This window comes from Amaranthus tricolor, chromosome 12 (genome assembly GCF_026212465.1).
Source record: "Amaranthus tricolor cultivar Red isolate AtriRed21 chromosome 12, ASM2621246v1, whole genome shotgun sequence".
Taxonomy (NCBI): Eukaryota; Viridiplantae; Streptophyta; class Magnoliopsida; order Caryophyllales; family Amaranthaceae; genus Amaranthus; species Amaranthus tricolor.
The window spans coordinates 7078525-7100261 of record NC_080058.1 but is presented as its reverse complement, the minus strand read 5'-3'; the positions used below and the strand labels follow the sequence as shown (position 1 = coordinate 7100261).

General features: G+C 34.0%; 2 protein-coding genes across 6 annotated transcripts; both read right to left on the bottom strand.

Annotated features, from left to right (window-relative positions):
- Positions 1-2718: 2718 nt before the first annotated feature.
- Positions 2719-10599, bottom strand: LOC130828435 (thioredoxin-like fold domain-containing protein MRL7, chloroplastic). 5 transcript variants are annotated; one of them, XR_009047385.1, is made up of 7 exons: positions 10119-10593; positions 9196-9274; positions 6260-7291; positions 5438-5522; positions 3614-3725; positions 3349-3515; positions 2719-2958 (listed from the first exon to the last, which is right to left on the bottom strand). XR_009047385.1 is itself a non-coding variant. In XM_057694420.1 (6 exons), exons 3-6 carry the CDS (start codon positions 7018-7020, stop codon positions 3418-3420), a joined length of 1056 nt encoding a protein of 351 aa, XP_057550403.1. In that variant the 5' UTR covers positions 7021-7291; positions 9196-9274; positions 10119-10593; the 3' UTR covers positions 2719-3417. The 5 variants fall into 5 exon arrangements, 3 of the variants coding, with proteins under 3 accessions (XP_057550403.1, XP_057550404.1, XP_057550405.1); XR_009047386.1 differs by lacking the exon at positions 9196-9274; XM_057694420.1 differs by having other exon boundaries at positions 2719-3515.
- Positions 10600-14406: 3807 nt separating this feature from the next.
- LOC130828433 (probable L-cysteine desulfhydrase, chloroplastic) lies at positions 14407-20687 on the bottom strand. The gene is made up of 2 exons (XM_057694416.1): positions 19069-20687; positions 14407-14829 (listed from the first exon to the last, which is right to left on the bottom strand). Exon 1 carries the CDS (start codon positions 20475-20477, stop codon positions 19074-19076), a length of 1404 nt encoding a protein of 467 aa, XP_057550399.1. The 5' UTR covers positions 20478-20687; the 3' UTR covers positions 14407-14829; positions 19069-19073.
- Between the last annotated feature and the right edge of the window lie 1050 nt (positions 20688-21737).

Sequence of the window (21737 nt, the reverse complement as noted above, 5' to 3'; positions counted from 1 at the left end):
TTAATTTGATCCGACTTACTCACAATATGTGAATTTTTTGTGTCATGTCAATATTTTTGTGTTGTTTTACCTTGCTATATTTTGACTATTCTTATTATTTGAGTTTAATTTTGTATAATATGACTTGAAAAAGTTATTTTTGGGAAAATATCTTTAAGTAAACTATTTTTTAAAAATTTTCAAAACGATTACTTCACATGGTTACTTAACTATTTTATAATGGCCAGAATAAATATAATAAATTTACAGGTCCTCTCTTGAGAGACCGTCTTTTGTAAAGACGGCTCTCAAGAGCCTAGTTCATATTTCATATTTAGTTAATATCTTTCTTTTTTTAAAAAAAAATGCTTCTCTTGATTCCATTCACGCCGATACAGTTTTTTTTTGGAATATAAAAAGTATAACGATTAATTGCTTCTTCCCCAAGCAAAATAAAACCTCCATTATGAAGATATCAAATTTTCATCTCCCTTCTTCAACTTTCAACTATACCCTCATTCTACAACTTGAAGACTCTCTAACAATAGAAGATTTAATGCTTGAATTCAATTGTGGGTTTTTTTTAAATTAAGTTTCATCAATGGTGGAAAATAATGATGTTGAAGAAGACAACAATGTTTACTATTTGGAGATGGTAATAAAAGCAATTGTGGATCTTTTGATTTTTTTTATTTTTTTTTAAATTAAGCTTCATCAATGGTGGAAAACAATGATGTTGAAGAAGATAACAATGACTAATTTTTTGAGAAGGGTAATAAAAGCAATTGTAAGTTATAAATTCATATATTTGGGGATATAACCAAATATAATTGGTATTATAACTGTAAACATTGAACATAGGTTGATGTAGTCGGGATATAACATAATATATTTAGGGTTATAACATAATATATTTGGGGTTATAACATAATATAATTGGGTTTATAACAACATATATTGAGGTTATAACAACATGTATTTGGTGTTAAAACACCATACATTTGGGATAATAACATAATATATTTTGGGTTATAATATAATATTTTTGAAGTTATAACAACGTATATTTGGGGTTATAACATAATATATTTTGTGTTATAACAACATATATTTGAGGTTATACCATAATATATTTAGTGTTAAAACAACATATATTTGGGGTTATACATCCAACTACATTGTTACAAGTTTCTAATAATTTTTCGATATAATACAAATTTTATAAAATTATAAATCCAACTACTATAATTTGACAATAATATCAAAGAAAAATGTAAATCATTATAACCCCAATTGTATAGTATTATAATACCAAAAGAGTAGTATTATAATATCAATTGTGACTTATTTTCAATAACATAGTCAAATATATCAGCTTAATAATTTAATACTTTAGAAGTCTTGAACTACAAACAGTAAAGGCTGTTAAAATATAAACTAAAACTTGTGTATATGTTCTTGTGAAAACTACAATATAAACAAAAGACTTCATCTTGAGCAATCCTTCAAATTCAATATCCGTAACATTCTCCATTTGTTTGGGAGTATGCTTCACGATCTCTTTTCCATTGGTGTGAAATAAATGAGATTTGCAGTTTATGTATATGTTCTTGTCAACACTACAGTAAAAAATTGCAAATTTATTAGATAATCATATGTATAAAAAATGTGTAACTATGGGATGTAAAAAAAACCCAAATATATTATGTTATAACCACAAATATATTATGTTATAACCACAATTGTTTTTATTACCTTTCTCAACGAGTAGCCATTGCATTGTTGTCTTCTTCAACATCATTGTTTTCCACCATTGATGAAGCTTAATTAAAAAAAAAAATAGAAAAACCACAATTGCTTTTATTACCTTCCCAAACAGTAGACATTGTTTTCTTCTTTAAAATCACTATTTTCACCATTAATGAAGCTTAATTTAGAAAAAAGATCAGAGGATTGTAATTCCAACTAACATATAACACAGTTAACCCCAAAAAAAATGAAAATGAAAGCTTTAAAAACGAAAATGGTGAAGATGAAGCATAAATACATACCTTTGATGGTCTTGCAAATATTGAGGAAGATAAACAAAGGATGAGCAAACAATGATGCAGATAAACACACCGAAATGGAACCTTGAGAAACGCAAACGGAGACTGAAAGAGTTTGAGAGAGGAAGTTGGTGAAGATGAGAAGTTGAGAAGTTTTATCAGAGGGAGTGTAAAGAAACCCACAGAAGGAAGTTGAAAAGTAAGACGCGTGTTTGCATTAGTTTAATTATTTTTTTAATTTAACATTTGGGTCGGCCCATAACTGAGACGTCTCTTCTAGAGACGGTCTCAATAATAATTGTCGATAAATTTAAGACCTAATTTCAAATCAATTCGACCGAATCAATACGACAGGTCTAAATTTATGGCATACTCATAAGCTCAATGAAGTATACAATTTTGCCCTAATAGGGGTGTTTGGTAATTGATTGTAGAGTTTTAGTTAGTTCATTTGGCTTGTTTAATTAATTGATAACATTGATTTATTTTCTTAATTGTTAAGTAGATGTTTGATTAAAAAAATTAATTGTTGGTTGTTTACTTTTTATTAAAGAGAAAGTGGACAAAAACCTAATGTCAATTGTGGGCTTTTCAATTGGCTTCAAAATTATTTATCAAACATATAGAGTTTTAATTATTTGACCAATTAATAAGTCAAAAATAAACTAAAAATTTCTTTATTTGCCATAGGTTAAGAATAGGAAATCTCAATGCATCAAAATAGAAACATCTTCAACCTTTACATACAAATATCCCCATAGCATTGATATATTACAAAGAGTTCGAATTCCTACAACAAAGTATGAAAACCCTTCTCGATCACTCCTAATGTTGATTGTAGTCTATTCGCCACTATCATCCATAACGCTAGCAATCTCCATACATGATGTTACACTGCTATTGCAATCCGTCAAAGTGTTGACATCCGTCACTGGCGGATTCAAGAAAGAGTGAATGGGAACACAAATTTGCTAGTGTCATAAAAATACAAAAGTTCAATCCAAAAATACATAAGCAATATTATCAAAAAAATGTATCAATAGCAGTGTCACATAATTTGCTAGTCGCCTCGCGAATCACGAATAAAAAAAGTGAATTAAGATCGGTTTTAGGCTATTTTTGAGCCATTTGGAGCCAATTGCGAATTCAAAAGTCAAACTAACTAGCGGATTATGTTTCACTGATCAAAAGTAAAAACGTTTTTTGAACACAATCCCCTCAAGTGCGGGCATTGAAGGGCGCCTAGGTCCCCCTGCATCCTTGGCTCCCACTTACACATCACACCTAAATAACAGATATGAATTACAAAAAGAAAGAACACCTCATGAGAGATCTGCGCTGGTGAGGATACTTCGTGTCGAGATGGTGCACCTGAATTTCTGAACTGAAACTATCGAGCTAGAGCTGCTTCATCAACCCATGCTGGTTTTTTGGCTCCATAATAGAAGAAAGCAATCATTTGAACCAATTCATCTGAAGTTCTCAGTTCTGCATGTTAAAGCATCCATAGTTTAAGTTTGCAGCAAATAACTCAACATGCCTACTGAAGCTGTGTGAAAGAATGAAAAAGATATTACAGCAGTTACCGTGATCTCTGTACAAAATTTTTTGCCCACGTAAAAATAGTATTTGCGGGCACTGTCTAGCTTTAAGAGCATACGCTAAATCTCTCTCAATATTGATGTCCAATTTAACTGCCTGTATAATGAAGAGTATGGACATGCCATTAGGATTTGAAGACCCAAAATACATTCCAAAAGAGATTATATCTGAAAGTATTGTTGAAACTTGGAAGTGGGAATCAGGACCATTTAGAATCCAAAGGAGGTTCTGAGCGTATTCAATATGTTCGACCACACAGGGCCCCACAAAGTTAGAGCCCTCAATATAAAATTACTTGGTATATGTTATGTTTAAAGATACAAAGTTGATAGAAAAATATCATAACTTTTTAGTTTTTAATTACTGTCTTGGAAAAAATAAACTATTACGCTGAAAAGTTTGTGCCCAAGTTACAGTCAATGATAGCACTCAAAAGGATACCCACAACTTCAAAGTCAAAGTGAAGGCCAGAAGGCAGGGAGACATGAAGTCAATTAAAAATCAGCTTGATCATATTGGAACATTTTAAACATGATAAAGAGGGTCATAGAAAGTAAACCATCTCTGTATGGAAGCAATATGAGAAAAACATCCCTAAACAAGGCCACCAAGCTGAAAGGTTCTGTAGAAGTTATTCACCTGTAAGTTCTAATCTGAATCACACATAGTAACAGTTTATGCTGGTCACCCAAAGATTTTACATAAAAGTTCATATTAACCCTCCATTTTCAACATTTCCCTCTCTTCCACTTTGTTTGGATTTAAGGAATTGGAGGGAAATGATCGGGAGGGATTTGAAGAGATATCATTTCTTTTGTTTGGATACCAATTTCGGAGGCAAAAGATTTGGAAGGAAGGGATTTGAAGGGATTAAGTCTCTTGGTTTTAAATAACCAAATCTCTCTAACATTGTGTTTTCCCTTAAAATCTTTCTAATCTTAGAACTTGAAAGAATGAGTTTTGTTTAAAAAGTAAACGAGTTCCTCCTTCCAATCCCCTTCCCTCCATTTATCTTCCTACCCTTAGGGAGTGTTTGGATGGAAGGAAATGGAGTGAAAGGAAAGAGAGGGACTTGGAGGGATGAAAGATCCCTTATTTAGACAACAAAATAGGGGCGAAGGAATTTGAACGGATTATATGAATAATTTTAGTTAAGGTCTTAATATCTCCAAAGTTGAAAAGATTTGGAGGGAAAACTCTCATGTTCCTTCCCTTCCCTCCTAAACTAACAATAGTTACTTTCCTTTCATATCTCTTTCCTTCCTTTCCCTCCCCATTCTTTCTTTTTTCTCCAAAATTTTTATCCAAACATTGAGTTATTGTTATCCAATGAGGGAAATTCCCTCCATTTTCCTCCCTTACCTTTCCTTCCATTTCCTCGTATCCAAACATAGTATGAAGGTGGAAATATTTGAAAGGAAAATGGAATTTCTCTTCTCCTTTCCCTTCCTTCCTAAACAAACAAGAAACACTTCCCTTAGTATTCCCTCCCTTCCTTTCCCTTTCCTTTATATCCTTTCCCTTCTAAATTCTTATTGGAAAATAGTGTTCAGGTCCCAAACACATAACAACCACAGTAGGAGAGGTCTTGGAAAAAAGGGAATTTACCTTGGTGAAGGGTGAAAGGGGACTTTAAGCAAGCAAGATCACTGATAAGAGTTAACTAACATAAACGAACTGGATGATGACCTTGCTTAATATTTGAACTTAATGGTAGCAAATCAAGAACAGCAAACTTCGGGTGATTTTTTTGGTAAATAATGCTCTTTTACATGTAATGAAAGAAATCGAGTAATCAGCTTACATACACGAGGGGGAAGTCTATCTTTAGCATTCCAATACACCTTGAGTGCCTTCTCCAACTCTTTGAGAAGTTTCCAGTTATCACTTCCCCTGTTTTAACAGTAGACAGAAAAAAAGCTTTTACACAGTATTATACTAATAAAGTCAAACTTGTATCTTCCAACAAGCTCCTAAAAAGCCAAGAAAAACACAACAATGCCAAGTCAGTTAAAGCCAGGAAAAATAATTTATAAATAAACAAATAATATATCTAAGTTGCATCTACAGAATAAAATGAATATCTAATATGGATTAATTGTTTTTCAAGGATACAAATATACAATGTCCAGTCAGAACAATAACCAATTAAGTGCAACCTATCTCTTATATTTAAGCCATATATCAACATGAGTTACTAGTAGACTACAATTCTAAAATTGATGCATCCCTTAAGAAACCCTAAATAGGACAGAAAGACAGGCAGCCTGGACTTACTTACATAGTCACATCACCAATTTAAAGAAACAAAAATGCTCGAGAGTACTAAGAGTAAGGGGGTGTTTGGTTTCTAACTTTAAAGGGTAACTTTTAGGTTAAGCAACTATATTTAGCTTCTTGACTTTGTTAAGCTAGAACCCAACATCCATGTTAGTTTGTTAAACCATGATTGAACAATCGACAAACTTGTTTTCTGGACAATGTCAAGTTGATGTGAAAGATCATTAAATTTATATCATGACAAAGGTTAGGGAAGCGCATATTCAGGGTACAAAACTTCAAGTAATATTTTTAGGCCCTTCAAAGACGAAAGTAGAAATACATTGTAAAAATAGTGAGAAAGTAGATACCTGTTGTATCTTTCAAAAACAAGAACGATCAATGGACTTGGGTGAAAAGCATAACTCTCCCACTCAAGGCAATTGATTTCTTGAACCCAACTGTCATCAATTTCACCTTCCCAATCAATTTCATTACCATCATCTCCAACAATGTTTTTGATAGGGTGCTTTTCAAAATAGTCTGATGCCCTAGTGCCCCATCCCACGTCAGCATCCACTGGCCAAGTTGGATCCTCCTCCTCGATAACCATATGTTCATCTATTATACCATCATCAATATCATTGTCATCCTCACTACCATCACTAGGGCGAGTCTTGGCATTTCCTTCTCTAAGAATTTGCTCTTTGTTAACAAAGTAATCAGGATTTTGCTGTCGAATTGAAGCAAATGTCTTTTCAAGTGAACCACGTACAAAATCCTCAACAGCAACTGCTTCCCTCCTATGACCACGCCTTGGTTTTCTTGGTATTGTCAATGGTGGAACCTCTGAAGTATTGTTTATCTCGGCTTCTAAATTTCGGGTTTCCTTTGGACGACCTTTCCTCTTAGGCTTTGACTTTGAGTCCGAGTTAGAGTCGGGCTTAGAGTTGGATGTTGAATCAGATTTCCTTATTGAAGCAGCACAATGGTGCAAACGTTGTGTTCCATGACGAAACATAGACAATGAAACCGAAAGGGAAGCATATCGTGGATGAATTTGTATGGTGGTTTTTGAAGAGCCAAAAGAAAGACAATCTCGAGGAAACAGATTAGTGGTACAAATAGACATATTTCTATAGTCAAAGAACCAGCTGATTCTATAAACGAAAAGGCTTCGAAATTCTGATGAACCACAATGAACCAGAATTCAGGCAGCTATTAAAACAAGAAATTCAAGAATATTGGAGTTTGGTTACTCATTGATGTGTCCAGTTATCCGTGCCTTCACCAATTACTTCTTATTTTAGCTTAATGACTAAACCCCAACAATTTGTTACAAGGAATATCCCTCTTCTGCTAATAATGCTCAGCTCCTGGTTATTCTCTGTAGAAATCACTACCTGCTCATTGAAGGAAAAATAAATGGCAATTCCCCACAATAATTATCCGCATTAATAAAAAAAAAAAACCTTTGGAAAATAAGTAAAATAAGAGTCGCAATTTAAGTCCTTAATCTACCCAAAACAGCTAAATATAGTAGGTCTCCAATTCAACAGAAAAAAGCATTCAGTGCCAATGTCATCCAATTAAAAATCCCATGAATGCTAACCGCAACTGAAAAGAGCCTCAGTGTAACATCCCTGAATTTCTGACCCCTTGTACGAAACCAAAACCGTAAAGGACGGAAGGAAATTCGGGTGTTACATTAAAATAAAATAAATAAAACAATGATAAACTCTTAAATCTGCCCTAAAACTGTGCGCCTTTGTAGAAAAAACAAAAGTTATTTAGAACCTAATAAAATAAAGGCATCAACCGCCTATCAAAACTATATCACGGCGGAATGATTCATTGCCAGCTTCTCATGTCAAGCATGGATTGTGGTTCCAATGTAAATGCTTGAGTTTCAAATGACAAAACTTTTAATTTAAAACATACAAACCAGAAAATTATGCAGCGGAAATAAACTTATACAAATGGAGGTCGCATGCCTCTCAAAACATATACAACCCAGCAAAACATAAAACTTTGGAGTTAAAACCCATGAAAACATTATTATAAACATAAGTTGCGCGCTCGATCCCCCATATGCAATGCACGAGAGACTCCATAACCTGTTTAAGTCTATCTATGATCTCCCTGTTGCTCAACGCATGACGAAAATATCAAACGTGTCATCACAAGGCCATCATAGAAAGAGTCATTTCAAACAAATCAAACATGTACACGTCAGAAACTAACATCATATCATAGCAAAGCATAATTAGTATCAATAGAGTGTGTCATAATATGAGGGTGATTCCACAACACTCCAGGTGCTAATCATAACCACTAAACATCAATTCCTACTTCTCACTGTCATTTCCATCGTCTTCACTTCTTTTCGACTTCATAACTTCTCAGTATCACTTGAACCAAGAGCTTAACCACTTTCAAATGTCTATCTATATATGTGACTAGAGGCCACCATATTGGGGTTTGCAAGACCCACATGGCAACACCTCAACCAAGGGCTAAAGGGCCATACCGGAGCCCAATGATAAAGCATGATCACACCCCCGAACAACGACCATATACAGATGGTCCTACCTCCGGGAACTAAACTCACTGGGGTACCAAACCAGTGGAGCCACAATACCTAAACGTATGTGACTAGAGGCCACTATATTGAGGTTTGCAAGACCCACATGGCAACACCTCAACCAAGGGCGATGACGGGTCATACCGGCGCCCAATGGTAAAGCATGATCACACCCCCGTACAGCGACCATATGCAGATGGTCCTACCTCCGGGAACTAAACCCACTGGGGTACCCTATCCAGTGGAGTCACAATAACCAAACAAGTCTGATATGAATCTCATCAGTAAGGGACTCTTTCCCATTACAACCAACAACTTTCTTGCTCCATCATTAAGGGACTCATTCCCGTTCAAAAAAATATAAGTCAAAATCATCAATAAGGGAGTCATTCCCATTCAAACTAGCAATAATCAATCTCAAAAATAAAAAAACCATTCATTATTCAAACTAACGATAATCAATATCATTAATAAAGGACTCGCTCCCTTTCAAAAAAATAACAACCAATCTCAATAACAAGAGAATCATTCTCATTCTAAATCATTATCAGCATTTGGCATACTAGTACCATTCTCTATCAATAAACTTGAAAATCATATAATCAATAACTTCGATATTTCATTCGATGATAATTCATAGATAGTGTACAACATATGTTTTAAAACAATTCAATATTGATAAACATACAATGCATGTAAGGGTTAATTACTACGTATACGTACCTGTAAACGTCACTGCACGATCAAAAAGTCACAAAAATCATCCAACAAAGGTTCTACTTTCCTCTTATGAACTGGTAACCTATACATGTTTGAAGTAGAACTAATAAGCCTACTTTTCTCCATTTAACAGAGACCAAAAGCTAAAACAAACTATCATTCACCTACTCAAAGTAACTATCAATTATTCTAATACGCAGTTAATCAATTCACGTTACTCAATTTATACTTGCTCACAAGTTATGACATTAACTCAACAATTAAATAAGCCTTCACATTCCCTAGACCAACAATCGAATAAGCTTTCACAACAAAGTGTACGTTATAACCATTTCTTCTAAACCAATGAGACTCAAGTTATAAAACCACATCACCATGCAATGCCATAATCTACTAACACTTACTCGTGTCACGAACATTAATAGTAACTTATAATTTGGCTATAATTATGCCGTTTACAACAACTGACGAATCAACCATCTCAAGCATCCCTAACATGCCAACAATCACTCTAATAATTACGATTATACCACAATTAACTAGCAATAATACTCAATAATATAAACAATATCCACCATCATCTTTACAAAGCAAAGAGACAATTCACAACCACTTTTAGTGACTAATAATCTTAACCATTTATAAATACTATTATGACCATTCACAATATAATTACATATTCAAAGCTTATACAATTCTATTTAAATTTACTAAACATTTTCAACCCAAAAGTAGTACCATCATTATCTTTTTCATTCATACTTCCAACCCTAATTAATAATTATACTCAAAATCATCAATCAAAATCTTACCCATAATAAGATTTAATTAAAATAACACCAAATCAACATCAAACACATAAACTTAATAAAATTTCAATTAGAAACTAAAAAAAATATTAATTAGAGAAAAGAAAGATGGCTCACAATGGAGGAACTAGAAAATGGTAAGATTGTAGGTGGTTGTTGTGGTGGTGGAGGACCAAGGTGGGGAGTTGGCGGCACTAGGGGCAGCCGGCTGCTGTGAGAGCAACACGCAGCCCTGCTCGCTGCTGGCCACGCAGCCCACTGCTGCTCGTGATTGTTCGTGGGGAAGAAGAGGGGCTGCCTTGCTGTGGTGGCTGCTCACGGTGCAGGGAAAAAGGCAGGCGGCCTGGTGATGGTGAACCGAGGCTGTTCGTGGTGGTTGAAGGGTCCAAACGCAGCCTAGTTGCTGTCCACAGGCTGCACAACGCAGCCTAGCTGCTGGTAGGGGAAACGGTGCTGCTGGAGGCGGCTGCGCCCTGCTGCTGCGTGGCTGGGCTGCCGCTGATGGTGGTGGTGTTCGTGGTCAGCCGTGAGTGAGGGAGAAAGGAGAGAAGAAGAGAAGGAAGGTGAATGATGGCTCATAAGATTAGGGAAGGGTTTGGTCTCACTTAACATTAAAACCGTGACTTATTTAATTATTTTATTTATTTATTTTCTAGTTTAATTTTCTCACAACGCCCGACTAAGAAAAATTTACATACATTTTGTTCATACATTTTAATAAAATAACAATTTTAATTCGAACCCGTTTGGTTTACAAATCTTAATTGTATTTTTTTAAAAAATATATGTTAATATTTAAATTCGTATATGAAAAAAATTTATTAAAATTACTTCTAAATTAATTTAATATAATTATAAAATCCCCAAAAGTTATTAAAATATTAAATAATGACGTCAGAATATCCCGGGGTGTTACGCTCAGTCAAGCAATTAGTTCCTTGATGTTTTCCCTTCTTTCGTATAGCCTATTTAAATTAGAATATGAAAGCATAGTGCAAAACAAGGTCGTATTACCATATCACGGTCATATTGTAAAGGTTTTTGACTTTTACCGCAACCAAAAAATAGGTCGTATTGACCGCATATAAAACGTATTTTTGCATTATGCATAAAAGGGAGATGAAGATATAGCATTTCCCTTTTTTCATGGGCCAATGATACATATTTGTTTAGTATTGAATAATAGAAGACTGAAGTAGAATGGCTCATTAAATTGCGTGCACTTTTTATTTATGTGAAGTTGCACACGATGTTTGCTACCAAGGGTCAATCGAGAAATAAATTCCTTTTTAGTGTTATCATTAACAAGGATAAGGTTGCGTACATCCGACCGCCAAACTCTGCCCTTGGTAGGAATCACTTAATGGCATTGTGGTAATAGAATATTATTGTTGAACGGAGATGAATGGAAGAGAAAAGATGAGGTTTCATTTTCACTCCAATTCTCTCCAACGTTAGAGGAATAGTGTTTATAAAAGAGAATCCCTCATTCTCCTTCTCTCAAATTCCAACCATTTATTCAAATGAGGGAACTTTTCTCTTCCCTTTCTCTTCTCTTCCTCTTTCTCTATTTCCTATTCTATTATCCAAAAGAAAAAGTGTTAAAATAGGAGAATAACACCAGCAACGTAATCCTCTGAATTTTATAACACAACACAACGATGAATTTTACCCCAATAAGATTGCTTCATTTTTTCAGCATTCTTTTTTATCAAAGCATAGTCTATAACATAGTTACAGAACACACTTGTCAAATTTCATAATAGTTATATACTTATAAAAGAGGAAATGAAAATGCAACTCTAACTCTCCTTCTCCCAACCCTCAATCCAAATTTCATAATAGTTATATACTTATAAAAGAGGTTACATTAAGTACATTCACCATGAGGTTCCGCAAAAAATAGTCAATAGACAATAGTAACTATGGTAACTACGGTAACTATCAAACTATAATATAATAAAAGAACTATTAAACAACACATGTCAAGCTCTCATACATCCACATGTCTAAACATCATTGGCTATTAAATGCTAACATGCATTAAAATATCACTTCGAAATCGAGTATGTAATTTGAAATACAAAAATATCTAATCAATAATCCTGATTTGTAAATCACTATAAAAAGACAAAAGAAATAATATTAAAATAAACAAAATCAAAAAAGATAAATTAAAGCAACTCTCACCCTATCACATCCTACCACATAAGGGTGATTTATTAACCTCTCAAATAACCGTTATTTACTAAGACTTTCTCTTTAAAATAAATACGTATAATAATATTCCTTAATGAGATTCCCACAAGAATGTTCATCGGAATTAAGAAAAAGAGAAACTCTTGTGTGGAGTTGGTCCACACTAAAATAGCGTGGATCAAGTTTTATCACTCCTATTCTTACTCTCTCAATAGTATTTTTTAGAAATTGGATATATTATTTTATTGAATAATAAATTTAAGGAGAAAAAGTAGGAACCATAAATATTAAAGGGTAGAAAAAAATAGGAATTTTGTGCATTTTATTTATATTGTTGTGTGTTTGGAATTGATATGTTAATTTTATTTTAACCACAAATAGACGATCTATATGTAGCTAATGGGTCGATTACATAAGAACTAGTTAAATTACTTTACTTTATTCTAACTATCACACAAAAAAACAAAATATAAAAAGAATTTTACATCTAACACTACCAATATTAGAAAAGTAATCTAAAAGTAATGCTAATTAAGATGAACTAATGTAGAAATTATGGTTCTTAACAAATAAACAATAAATTTAAAAAAGTCTAGGAGATTGGGAGTTACATATTTTGCATAGATATATTTGTTAGAATAAGTGTCAATTTTCTAGTGTAGGGGATGACTTTGATCTTCTCGTAGTCCATGCCTTGTCAAGCATAAGGATGATGTGTGTGCAATGGGATATGAGAGTTGAGGTTTGAATCACTCTATTAATTAATCAAATGACAGGAAATGAAGTGCCTTGAGGAAGGCAAAAAGGTGCTCAAGAAAAGCATTTAATTCATGCCTTAAACGAGGCAATGATGGTGAAAAAGGTGCCTTGAACGAGGCTCAAACAATCAAGAAGTCAATGAATACTACTAACTTGGTGCTCGTTCAAGCACATATAGTGCTCATCCGAGCATCCTGGTGCAAGGCCAATTTAGTTTTTATATTTTGGTTGATACTTGAGGGGCAAGTAGTCCATTTGTCCTAGGGTTTTTTGCACTAATTTAGAGGGGCCATAAATCATCATTGGGAATGCAAGATGGAGGCTAACACATAGATAACAACTAGGGTTGAATGCTACTAACGTTTCCTTTTTATATGAGAGAGTTTCTATTAAAAGTGAAACTTTGTGCTTGATAGTTTGTTCTCAAGGTGTGCGAGGATTGAATCATTAATGTAATGTTTATTAATTAATGAAATATTACTTTGTTTGAGGGGAAAGTATCTAAGATACGTCATATATCTTGTTGTATGCTTTATTATTGCCTCTTTAGATTTTGCCTTGTTTTCCTTTGTGCTTTAAGCAAGTCTTGTATAAGACACTCTCACTATGAGATTATATAATAAGTCTATCTTTTCAATTAATCACTTTAATACTATATGTGATCATTTATCATTTTAAAGTTATAAATGATCATTTTTAAAACTCCACTTTAGGATGATTATTAATCATTTTAAAATTATAAGTGATCACTTTAAATGATCACTTTGATATTTTGAATATACATTGGACGACTCCAATTTAAATGATCTTACTAAGAGACCTTGAATTTGTCTAATTTATTTATTTGAAAATGATGAAAATTCTAAAAAAAAAAAAAAGATTAAGATAAAAAAAATAGATTCCACTAGAACTTAGTAACGTGAAACAGACGACTCATTTATATTGAAAGCTGAAATGTAATCCAAGCTGAAAGCAACAATTCAAGATTGAATCACCAAAAAAACATCAGATACAGAGGAGATACAGGGATACACGTCAACTTGTATTCATATAATGATAATGTTATGAAGGTTCTAAAGTTTTGGACAAAGACACTTTTAAATGTAGTTTGATTTCCATGCTGTAATCAATGTTTGTTAAGAGCAACATCTGAAGATAGGAGATTGCAGATACAGGAAAAAAAAAGTAATGTCAAAAAAAATATAAAAATAAAATGTAATTCACGGGTTTTGAACCTTGGTCACTCATGTGGAAGAATACACTAACCAATTCATCTAATATATATATTTACATATATTACCTAATTTTATATTTTTTAGAACAAAATAATATCAACTGACCTCAATTGCTACTCACTAGATCCGCCCATGATCAGACATGGTATATGAGTCCAAGTAACATAATGCGCCATACAACATTTCTTTTGGCAAAAAACCAAAATAAGCACTGTGGCAAGAAAAGGGAAAGATGGAAGTTGCCTTTTAACTTAAATTAGCTGAATATTGTTGCAAATCACAAAACTCATACAGCAGTCAGCCTGATTATTTGCCAGTGCTAGTGAACTGGTATGTTCTAGTAGTGCACTAAATGAACTAAAAATGCAAATTACTACTGTCCTACAGCTCACCTGATTTACACAACACTCGGCACAAGTTCCCACAAGAGCCACAAGAGCAGGTATCCCTGTATTTCACAGGGGCAAGATACACCTTTCAATGCACTATACAATTAGATTCATTGCCATTTTAGTATCTTGAGCTACTCCAATGGGACCAATCCAAGGTAAGCAAAGCCTAGAACGTTGAAAGGTTCAACATGGGACGGTAAAGTTATTCATCAGAGCTTTCATTTGAATGTGTTCATCACTCACCTACACAAGAATGGAAACCAACAAGGTTACAAACAGCAAGTTCAAATCCCCATTTATTCATTAGACAGCACAAGAGTCACAAATTAGAATAGCATAAGAGCATATCCAACATAAACTTTGTTCTAAGTTCACACATCAGAAGTGTAATGTGAAAGAAGTCCCTTTCATTACCATAGCCAGCTTCAGAAAAACTGCAACCAACAAGAAATTTTCAGATAGCGGAGAACTGAAGCAATTTACATGTTTTGGTCAAAAGGGGGAAACTTAGCGGAAAATAACCTACAAATTGCAAAACTAAAGTGTGTGCTCCTTTGCAAAAAGTCCAGTGTTTGGCACTTTTATTGCTAACTGCAGTAAATAAGGTAAAAGGAATTGAAAACATCAGCTAACTTGATATGTTAGCTAAAGCCTATTTAGTAATTGATTTTGAATACCTAGTCAAATCAACATTAATACATCATCCTCATAAGCTGCAGACTGACGGAACAAGCATGCATTGAGATAGGGCTAAACAAGAATGCTCACATATTTATCTTGATTGTTGGAGATGAAACTCTATTGGTAATTAAAGATGTCAACTGAACCCACACTAATCAAGAAGCCATAATAACATAGATCATCATTCTGCAGAGAGATTACAGAGGCCTCAAAGGGCCACCATCATGCATATCAACAATAAACCTGACAAGGAAGCTTACTAAGAAGCCACTTTGTGGTACTTCAAATCTTGCTACAATCCTCGCGTACAATCATGCTCTTTCTCTTATGAATTCAGAGAGGAGAGTGTAATCTCATTAATGATCTAAATGAAAAGCATGCTGAACTTTCGAAAGGTGGAGCAAATATTATATTAATTGTGGCTATGGAAAAAACAAGAAAAGCATATGGTTAGGATGGAAAACCTGAGATAGTTATGTGCACGAAGTAGTTCTTAAATCTTGATAAGAAATTAAGATATGTTAAATAAAGAGGATGAAAAATAAAATAAACAAGGAAAGCATAAGAAGAAGGTGCATGAGCTGAGATACTTTTTAGAATTAAAATGTTCTCTTCTGATCTCCAGGAAAAACTACTCTTAAAAAATGTTGAAACATAAATGATCTCAACACCAGAAAAATCCACAATCATCCTATCCAGGTTCATGTAAATCTAGCGAAGATTGATGCTATGAATCTGAAGCATCCTCCTATTCAAGTAGCTGCATTCATATACCAATCACGAGAATAAGTGGTGGTATTTACGACTTCAACAAAAGGATTTGACCTTACTTTTAAAAGTTGTGAGGCGCCCTAAGATAACAAAGGTCCCTAGAGCCTACTCAAGGCCCCAATTGAAGGCGCTAGTCTTTGGATGAGAGGTAGTATGGCTCCCCCAAGAACCAAAAATACAAGAACCAAAGAAACCGTAGAAGGAGGAAAAATAAATAAAGAATACGAGAAATAAAGAGAAGGGCATAAATGGTGGATGCGTGTACAAAAAAGGACTTATTCTTAGGCCAAGACTCTTAAGGAAATTTAGGCGCTCGACTTAAGCGCCATAAGACACTCAGAGGCACTCGTCTTCAAGAATTGTCTTGCTTACCCATATTAAGGCGTCCAACTCATTGCCCATCCAAGGTGCTTGTTTTAGGTTTGCCTAGGCGTGCCATATAAAATAAGGTTTGACTATTGTTTTCTAGTATGTGGAGCGATAAAAAGTCATTAAAAAACACGAGGCAAGAGGTAAGTGCAACTCTGAGCATTGTTAGAGCAAGAAAATAGATGATCCTGGTTAAATTAGTAACTGTCAAAAATAAAAATCTAACCAAATCTAACCAATTTTATTTGAGAAAAAAAGCGCATGCCTGCCATTTAATTATATTAGGTGTGAGTCAACCAGCTAGTTTTTTCTCTAGTATTTACTTCAAAGAAAAGTCATTATAAAAACCCAAATCTTAAAAATCAAATTGAAGCACACAAACTCTTGCAAATTATTTTTTTACTTGTTTTTCATATATAACTATTTTAATCAGTGTTTAAGAATGGTGTTAAATAAGTAATAGCACGTACTTACAAGGGATATATGAGTGTCGACATTTAAAACCCAAGCATTGTTTGGTCAAGTGGTAACAGTTTGTATCTCACAAACTCAAGACTGCAAGCTCAAACCTAACTAGGGAATTTTGGAAATCAAGAGTCCCTTGACCCTGCCCTCCCCCCACTCCTTGAAACTCCTAAATCAAGTTGTCCTGCTGCATTTAAAATGACAACACTTACAAATAAAAATAATAATAATAACAACACTTACAACCCAAAACATTTACTAGAATGATAAATCTACGACATTTTTTTCAAATGTTTGTCCTTTGGATTAGGAGTTAGGACATTTGCATCAAGGTGCATGGATGTAAGAAAAGGGCTGAACGTGAACTATTTAGTGATACAGGATGCATGTGGAAAACCATACCAACATATCATTTGAGTCTTTTCTTTTTATACGGGTTTTCCTACCCCAACTTTTTACTTGTGTCATTGTGTGTAATCCTAGAGTACTTAGTATTGTTGTTCAATAATATCTTTATTACTATTCCTATTTTAATATACGAGCTCATGTAAATTAGAAATGGAAAATTAGGATGCATAGCTAATTAACAATAAAAGATTAGAATTCGTAGCTAAATTCAAAGCTAATTGGGGAGTGTAGCAAAGTTGGTTTGATATGAAATTTTACACAGAAGTCATAAATAGTAAGTCTAATAATAATTCTAGTCATTGAAGTACAAAAAATACGAAGCAATACTCGTACAAGTAAATTTGTAAATGGGTGTAAATTAATCAATTAAAAACAAAGTTTATCGAACTTATTTATTTATTCAATTTTGTGAGTGAAGTAAGGTCGTTTATATTTGTTTTATTTGTTCTCGGGGACAAAGCCAAAAAACAATAGTTAAATGGCAAGGGAAAATATAAAGGAATACTAGCAATATATAATAAAAAAAATCTCCAGTATTCACCACTGTTTGTTTATTCTTGTGACTAAACTGAAGCATAAGTAAATAGAACTTGCAACTAATTGTAGTAAAGCAATCATACCAGGGTGCAAAAACAACTGATTTCAGCCTAAAAACTTATTGCAAGATCATTGTGGTAAAAGAGAGAGTTCCCTTTGCAAATATCCAATAGTTCATCCAATATTTCTGAAAGTTAACACCTAACTATTGTGCAACATCTAGTCACCATTTATCATTCTCCATGATTCACAGACAACTGAACTTCTTGTCTTTCTACCTGAACTTTGTCATAATATCTTCAACATAATGCTCTTCCGATGATGAACCTCACATTCTCTCCTATGAATTTTTTAGAGCAACTAACTAATGTTAATTCAGTTTTGATATGAAAAAAAAGACTATCTCGCATTTACTACCACTTATTCACTTTGTGCTTCACAAGTTTCACATGCTATTTAACATGAAATGAGTGGAATAGTGGGTAATAATCTTACTATTCACAAAAGTTATCTTTGAATACAACACTAAATTCAATTAGTGTAAATTGTACACATGGGTCAGCCACTTAATTATATTCCAACATCAGCATACATTAGTCATCCTCCCTCTAGTCTAGGCAGAACAATTGTACTCTATGCTATTTTAATCAAATGTCTCATTTGCTTTTGCACACTGCTATTTCAATCCTAAATATTTTTAATTGTACTTGATTAAAATTATAAAAAATTAATGTTAATAAAATTTACATTGAGATGAAACAAGATTCCACCACTTGACTATGTTTTAAGTTATAACTTAATGCTTGAGAATAAATTACAAATTATTGGTAACTGGTGAATAGTGCCACAAAATAAATGAAACATATGATCTGAATCGGAGGTAACATTTTGTCAAGACATTAAGGTATAACACCAATTATCCAAGCTTATCCGGTCCTACTATTCACAAAGATTAGCCCGCTTAGATAACTTGAAAGCACCCAAGTATGCTCTAAGTGTCAAATGATCCAAAACTACGGTATAAAAAAGGGTATATCATCTAGCACTCACCACAGCCATGTCACAACAAACATAAGAGAGGATTTTTTAAAAATAGATATACATGAACTACAATACAGATGATGCCATAAAGGCAAACAAAAAGTGATATGGATTGATGAATATGATCATGAGTAAACAAAATGCAAAAAGGCTCTTGAGATGCATAAATTTTATTCTTAAAATGCTGACGAAAAGAAGTTAAGAACACACCTTCTCTAGTTATTGAGTTTGGCGCAGGTAAAGCCTTCTTGGACCATCAGATTAACCGCATCCCTAAACTTATAATAATCCTTAATGGTATTATAAACCTGATGAGAAATCCGAGCATAACCAGTCACACATCCAACTTCCCCATCCTTGCGAGGCCTAAAATATATGGGAACCTCAACCCCAAACTTCTCCCTGAGATGTGTCCTCAAACTACTACAATCTTTATCACTATTAATCCCCAAACAAGAAGGCAATCCAACCATAGCCAAACTTGCACACATTTCAGGTGAACACCCCAACTTTGTTCCCCAAGCTTGTGCCAACATCTCCGCCATCTCAATAACCTTCTCATGATTCCTCCTCATAATTCCATCAATTCCACCCTCAAAACGATTTACAAACTCCAAAACCTCCGGCACCACAAGTTGCGAGCTATAATCCCTGGTCCCAGTCCACGCACTCTCCACCGGCAACCCATTCCCATACTCGTGCGAAACAACCGGATGATGCACATCATTATATACTTCCTCCCTATTCTTCCTACAATACAAAAAGGCAACCGCCGGCGGACAAAAGAACCACTTATGCAAATTACTAGTATAAAAATCCGCCCCAATATCCTGCATATCAACTTTCAAACACCCAATTGCATGAGCCCCATCAACGAAAACCTGATCAACACCTTCATCTCTACAAATCTTAACCAATTCTTTCACAGGCAAAACAACACATGGCATAGAAGTTATATGATCAATCACAGCAAACCTAACCCTACGATTTTCGGATTTCGCCAAATTCAAAGCATTTCTAAATTCTTTGATTATCTCACCATCATCGTAAACAGGAAACGGGAGATTTACCTCGATGACGTGGCCACCGGCGCGCGACACGTAAGCATGGACAGATTTCTTAACGGAGCCGTAAGCGTAGTGAAGCATGACAACAGCGTCACCGGCGGAGAAGCGGCGTTCGGAAAAAGCGCGGGAAACGTACTGAAGAACGATGGCGGTTGCGGTGGTGGCGTTATCAACGAGGGAAATTTCATCAAGAGAGGATGCGTTGATTAAAGGAAGAAGATGACGACGAGAGGAATCGATCCCAGGTCGGAGGTGGGAGAAGTAAAATAAATCAGGTTGTTTGAGAAAGAGAAGCTGCCATTTTCGCTGCGCAGAGATAATGGAAGAAGGACAGCAGCCGAAGCTTCCATTATTGATTCGAGCGATTGTTTGGTCGTGATGTGAGAATTCAGCGGCGATTTCGGAGGGGGAACTTAGGGTTTTGACAGAGTTTTGTAGTTCCTGTTCTTGTTCTTGTTCTTGTTGTTGAGTTAGAGCGTGATTGAGTTTGGGTTTCTTGCAGGTGTGATTGGAGTCGCCATTTTCGGAGGAGCTTTGAGGAGTGGAAGCCATGGAGGAGAGAGAAAGAGGAAGAAGTTAGAGAAGAATGACACTAGAAGCCATGATTGCTCAAGTGAAAATGGAGATGATAAGATTTAAGAGGATGCTGACGTCAGAGTTTCAAACAACAATTAATGCGTTGGCTTTGGTAATTGAGTTTTGATCCGATTCGAATAGGTTTTTAGGGCTTAAATTTTTCGGTTTGTGATTTCTTTTGCTAATTCCCAATAACTCGACTAAAATAAAAAAAAAAAAAACAATTATTTTTTTATTTAAATTACTCATTTTTAACTGTTTAATGTTTAAAACTAAAATTTAAATTTTTTAATATTATTAAGCTCACTTAATAGTTTAATTTGATATATTCACCGTAAAACGGTCTTATACAAGAGTTACTCAATTTCCACTTACCATGGCTTTCTCCTCCCAAATAAATTTGTTACAATTCAATTTCTATTTTTAGTCTATATGTTATTTTATAAAATTTTGTATAGCTCGCTTCTTATTTTTCGTCATATTTATATATATATATATGTCTTCCCTCAGTTAAATTCTATCTCTCTAAATCTCATGAAAAACTCACTTTCCTGGCATTTGAAGATTTGAAATTTAAAAAATTTAACGTCAAACAAATTATATTACATCAAGAGGTATATAAATTCAAATTCATATGTTATTGGGAAAAAAAACCAACCCATAAATGTATTGTACGTGCACTTTGGTCAGGTTTTACCTAAGTCAAAGAGCACTTACATTGCGATTTTACTCTTTTTTTTTTCCTATTATTTAATTTCATTATTATATTTTTATTGTTAATTAATATTTCTCATATTATAAATTATTATGTATTCATGTGATTGTTAATTTATCATTGATGAATTATTATTTAATTATTTGATTATTGTATTTTTGTGACTTAGATTTAATTTGTAATCGTTGAATATACAGTTTTTATTAATTACTAGTATGAGTTTAATTTGTGCATGTAATTATTTTGTCGATGTTTGGTATTTATGGTATGAGTTACTTTTGTGAAAGACCGTTTCTCGATGAAGCAACTTTAAAATAAGGAGTCCATATGCTAAAAATTATATTAGTTAGACTATTTAATCCATATATAAAGATCGTCTCACGAAGAATCCGTCTTACATAAGAATTTGTGTTATAGTATTGGATTAGGAAAGCCGTTATTTGGTAGAGGTGGTTAAGGCAAGGCTAGTTCTAGGCCAGTTAGAGATTACCACATGAGAGGAGTAATACCGAGTATAGAGG

Excerpts from the sequence above, each read along its gene's own strand:
- LOC130828435 (XM_057694421.1), bottom strand. The coding sequence starts at position 7,020 with ATGTCTATTTGTACCACTAATCTGTTTCCTCGAGATTGTCTTTCTTTT. Across the intron at positions 5,523-6,259 it reads GTTTTTGAAAGATACAACAG|GGGAAGTGATAACTGGAAAC; the intron begins GTATCTACTTTC and ends CTGTTAAAACAG. Across the intron at positions 3,726-5,437 it reads AAGATAGACTTCCCCCTCGT|GCAGTTAAATTGGACATCAA; the intron begins GTATGTAAGCTG and ends TTCATTATACAG.
- LOC130828433 (XM_057694416.1), bottom strand. The coding sequence starts at position 20,477 with ATGGCTTCCACTCCTCAAAGCTCCTCCGAAAATGGCGACTCCAATCAC.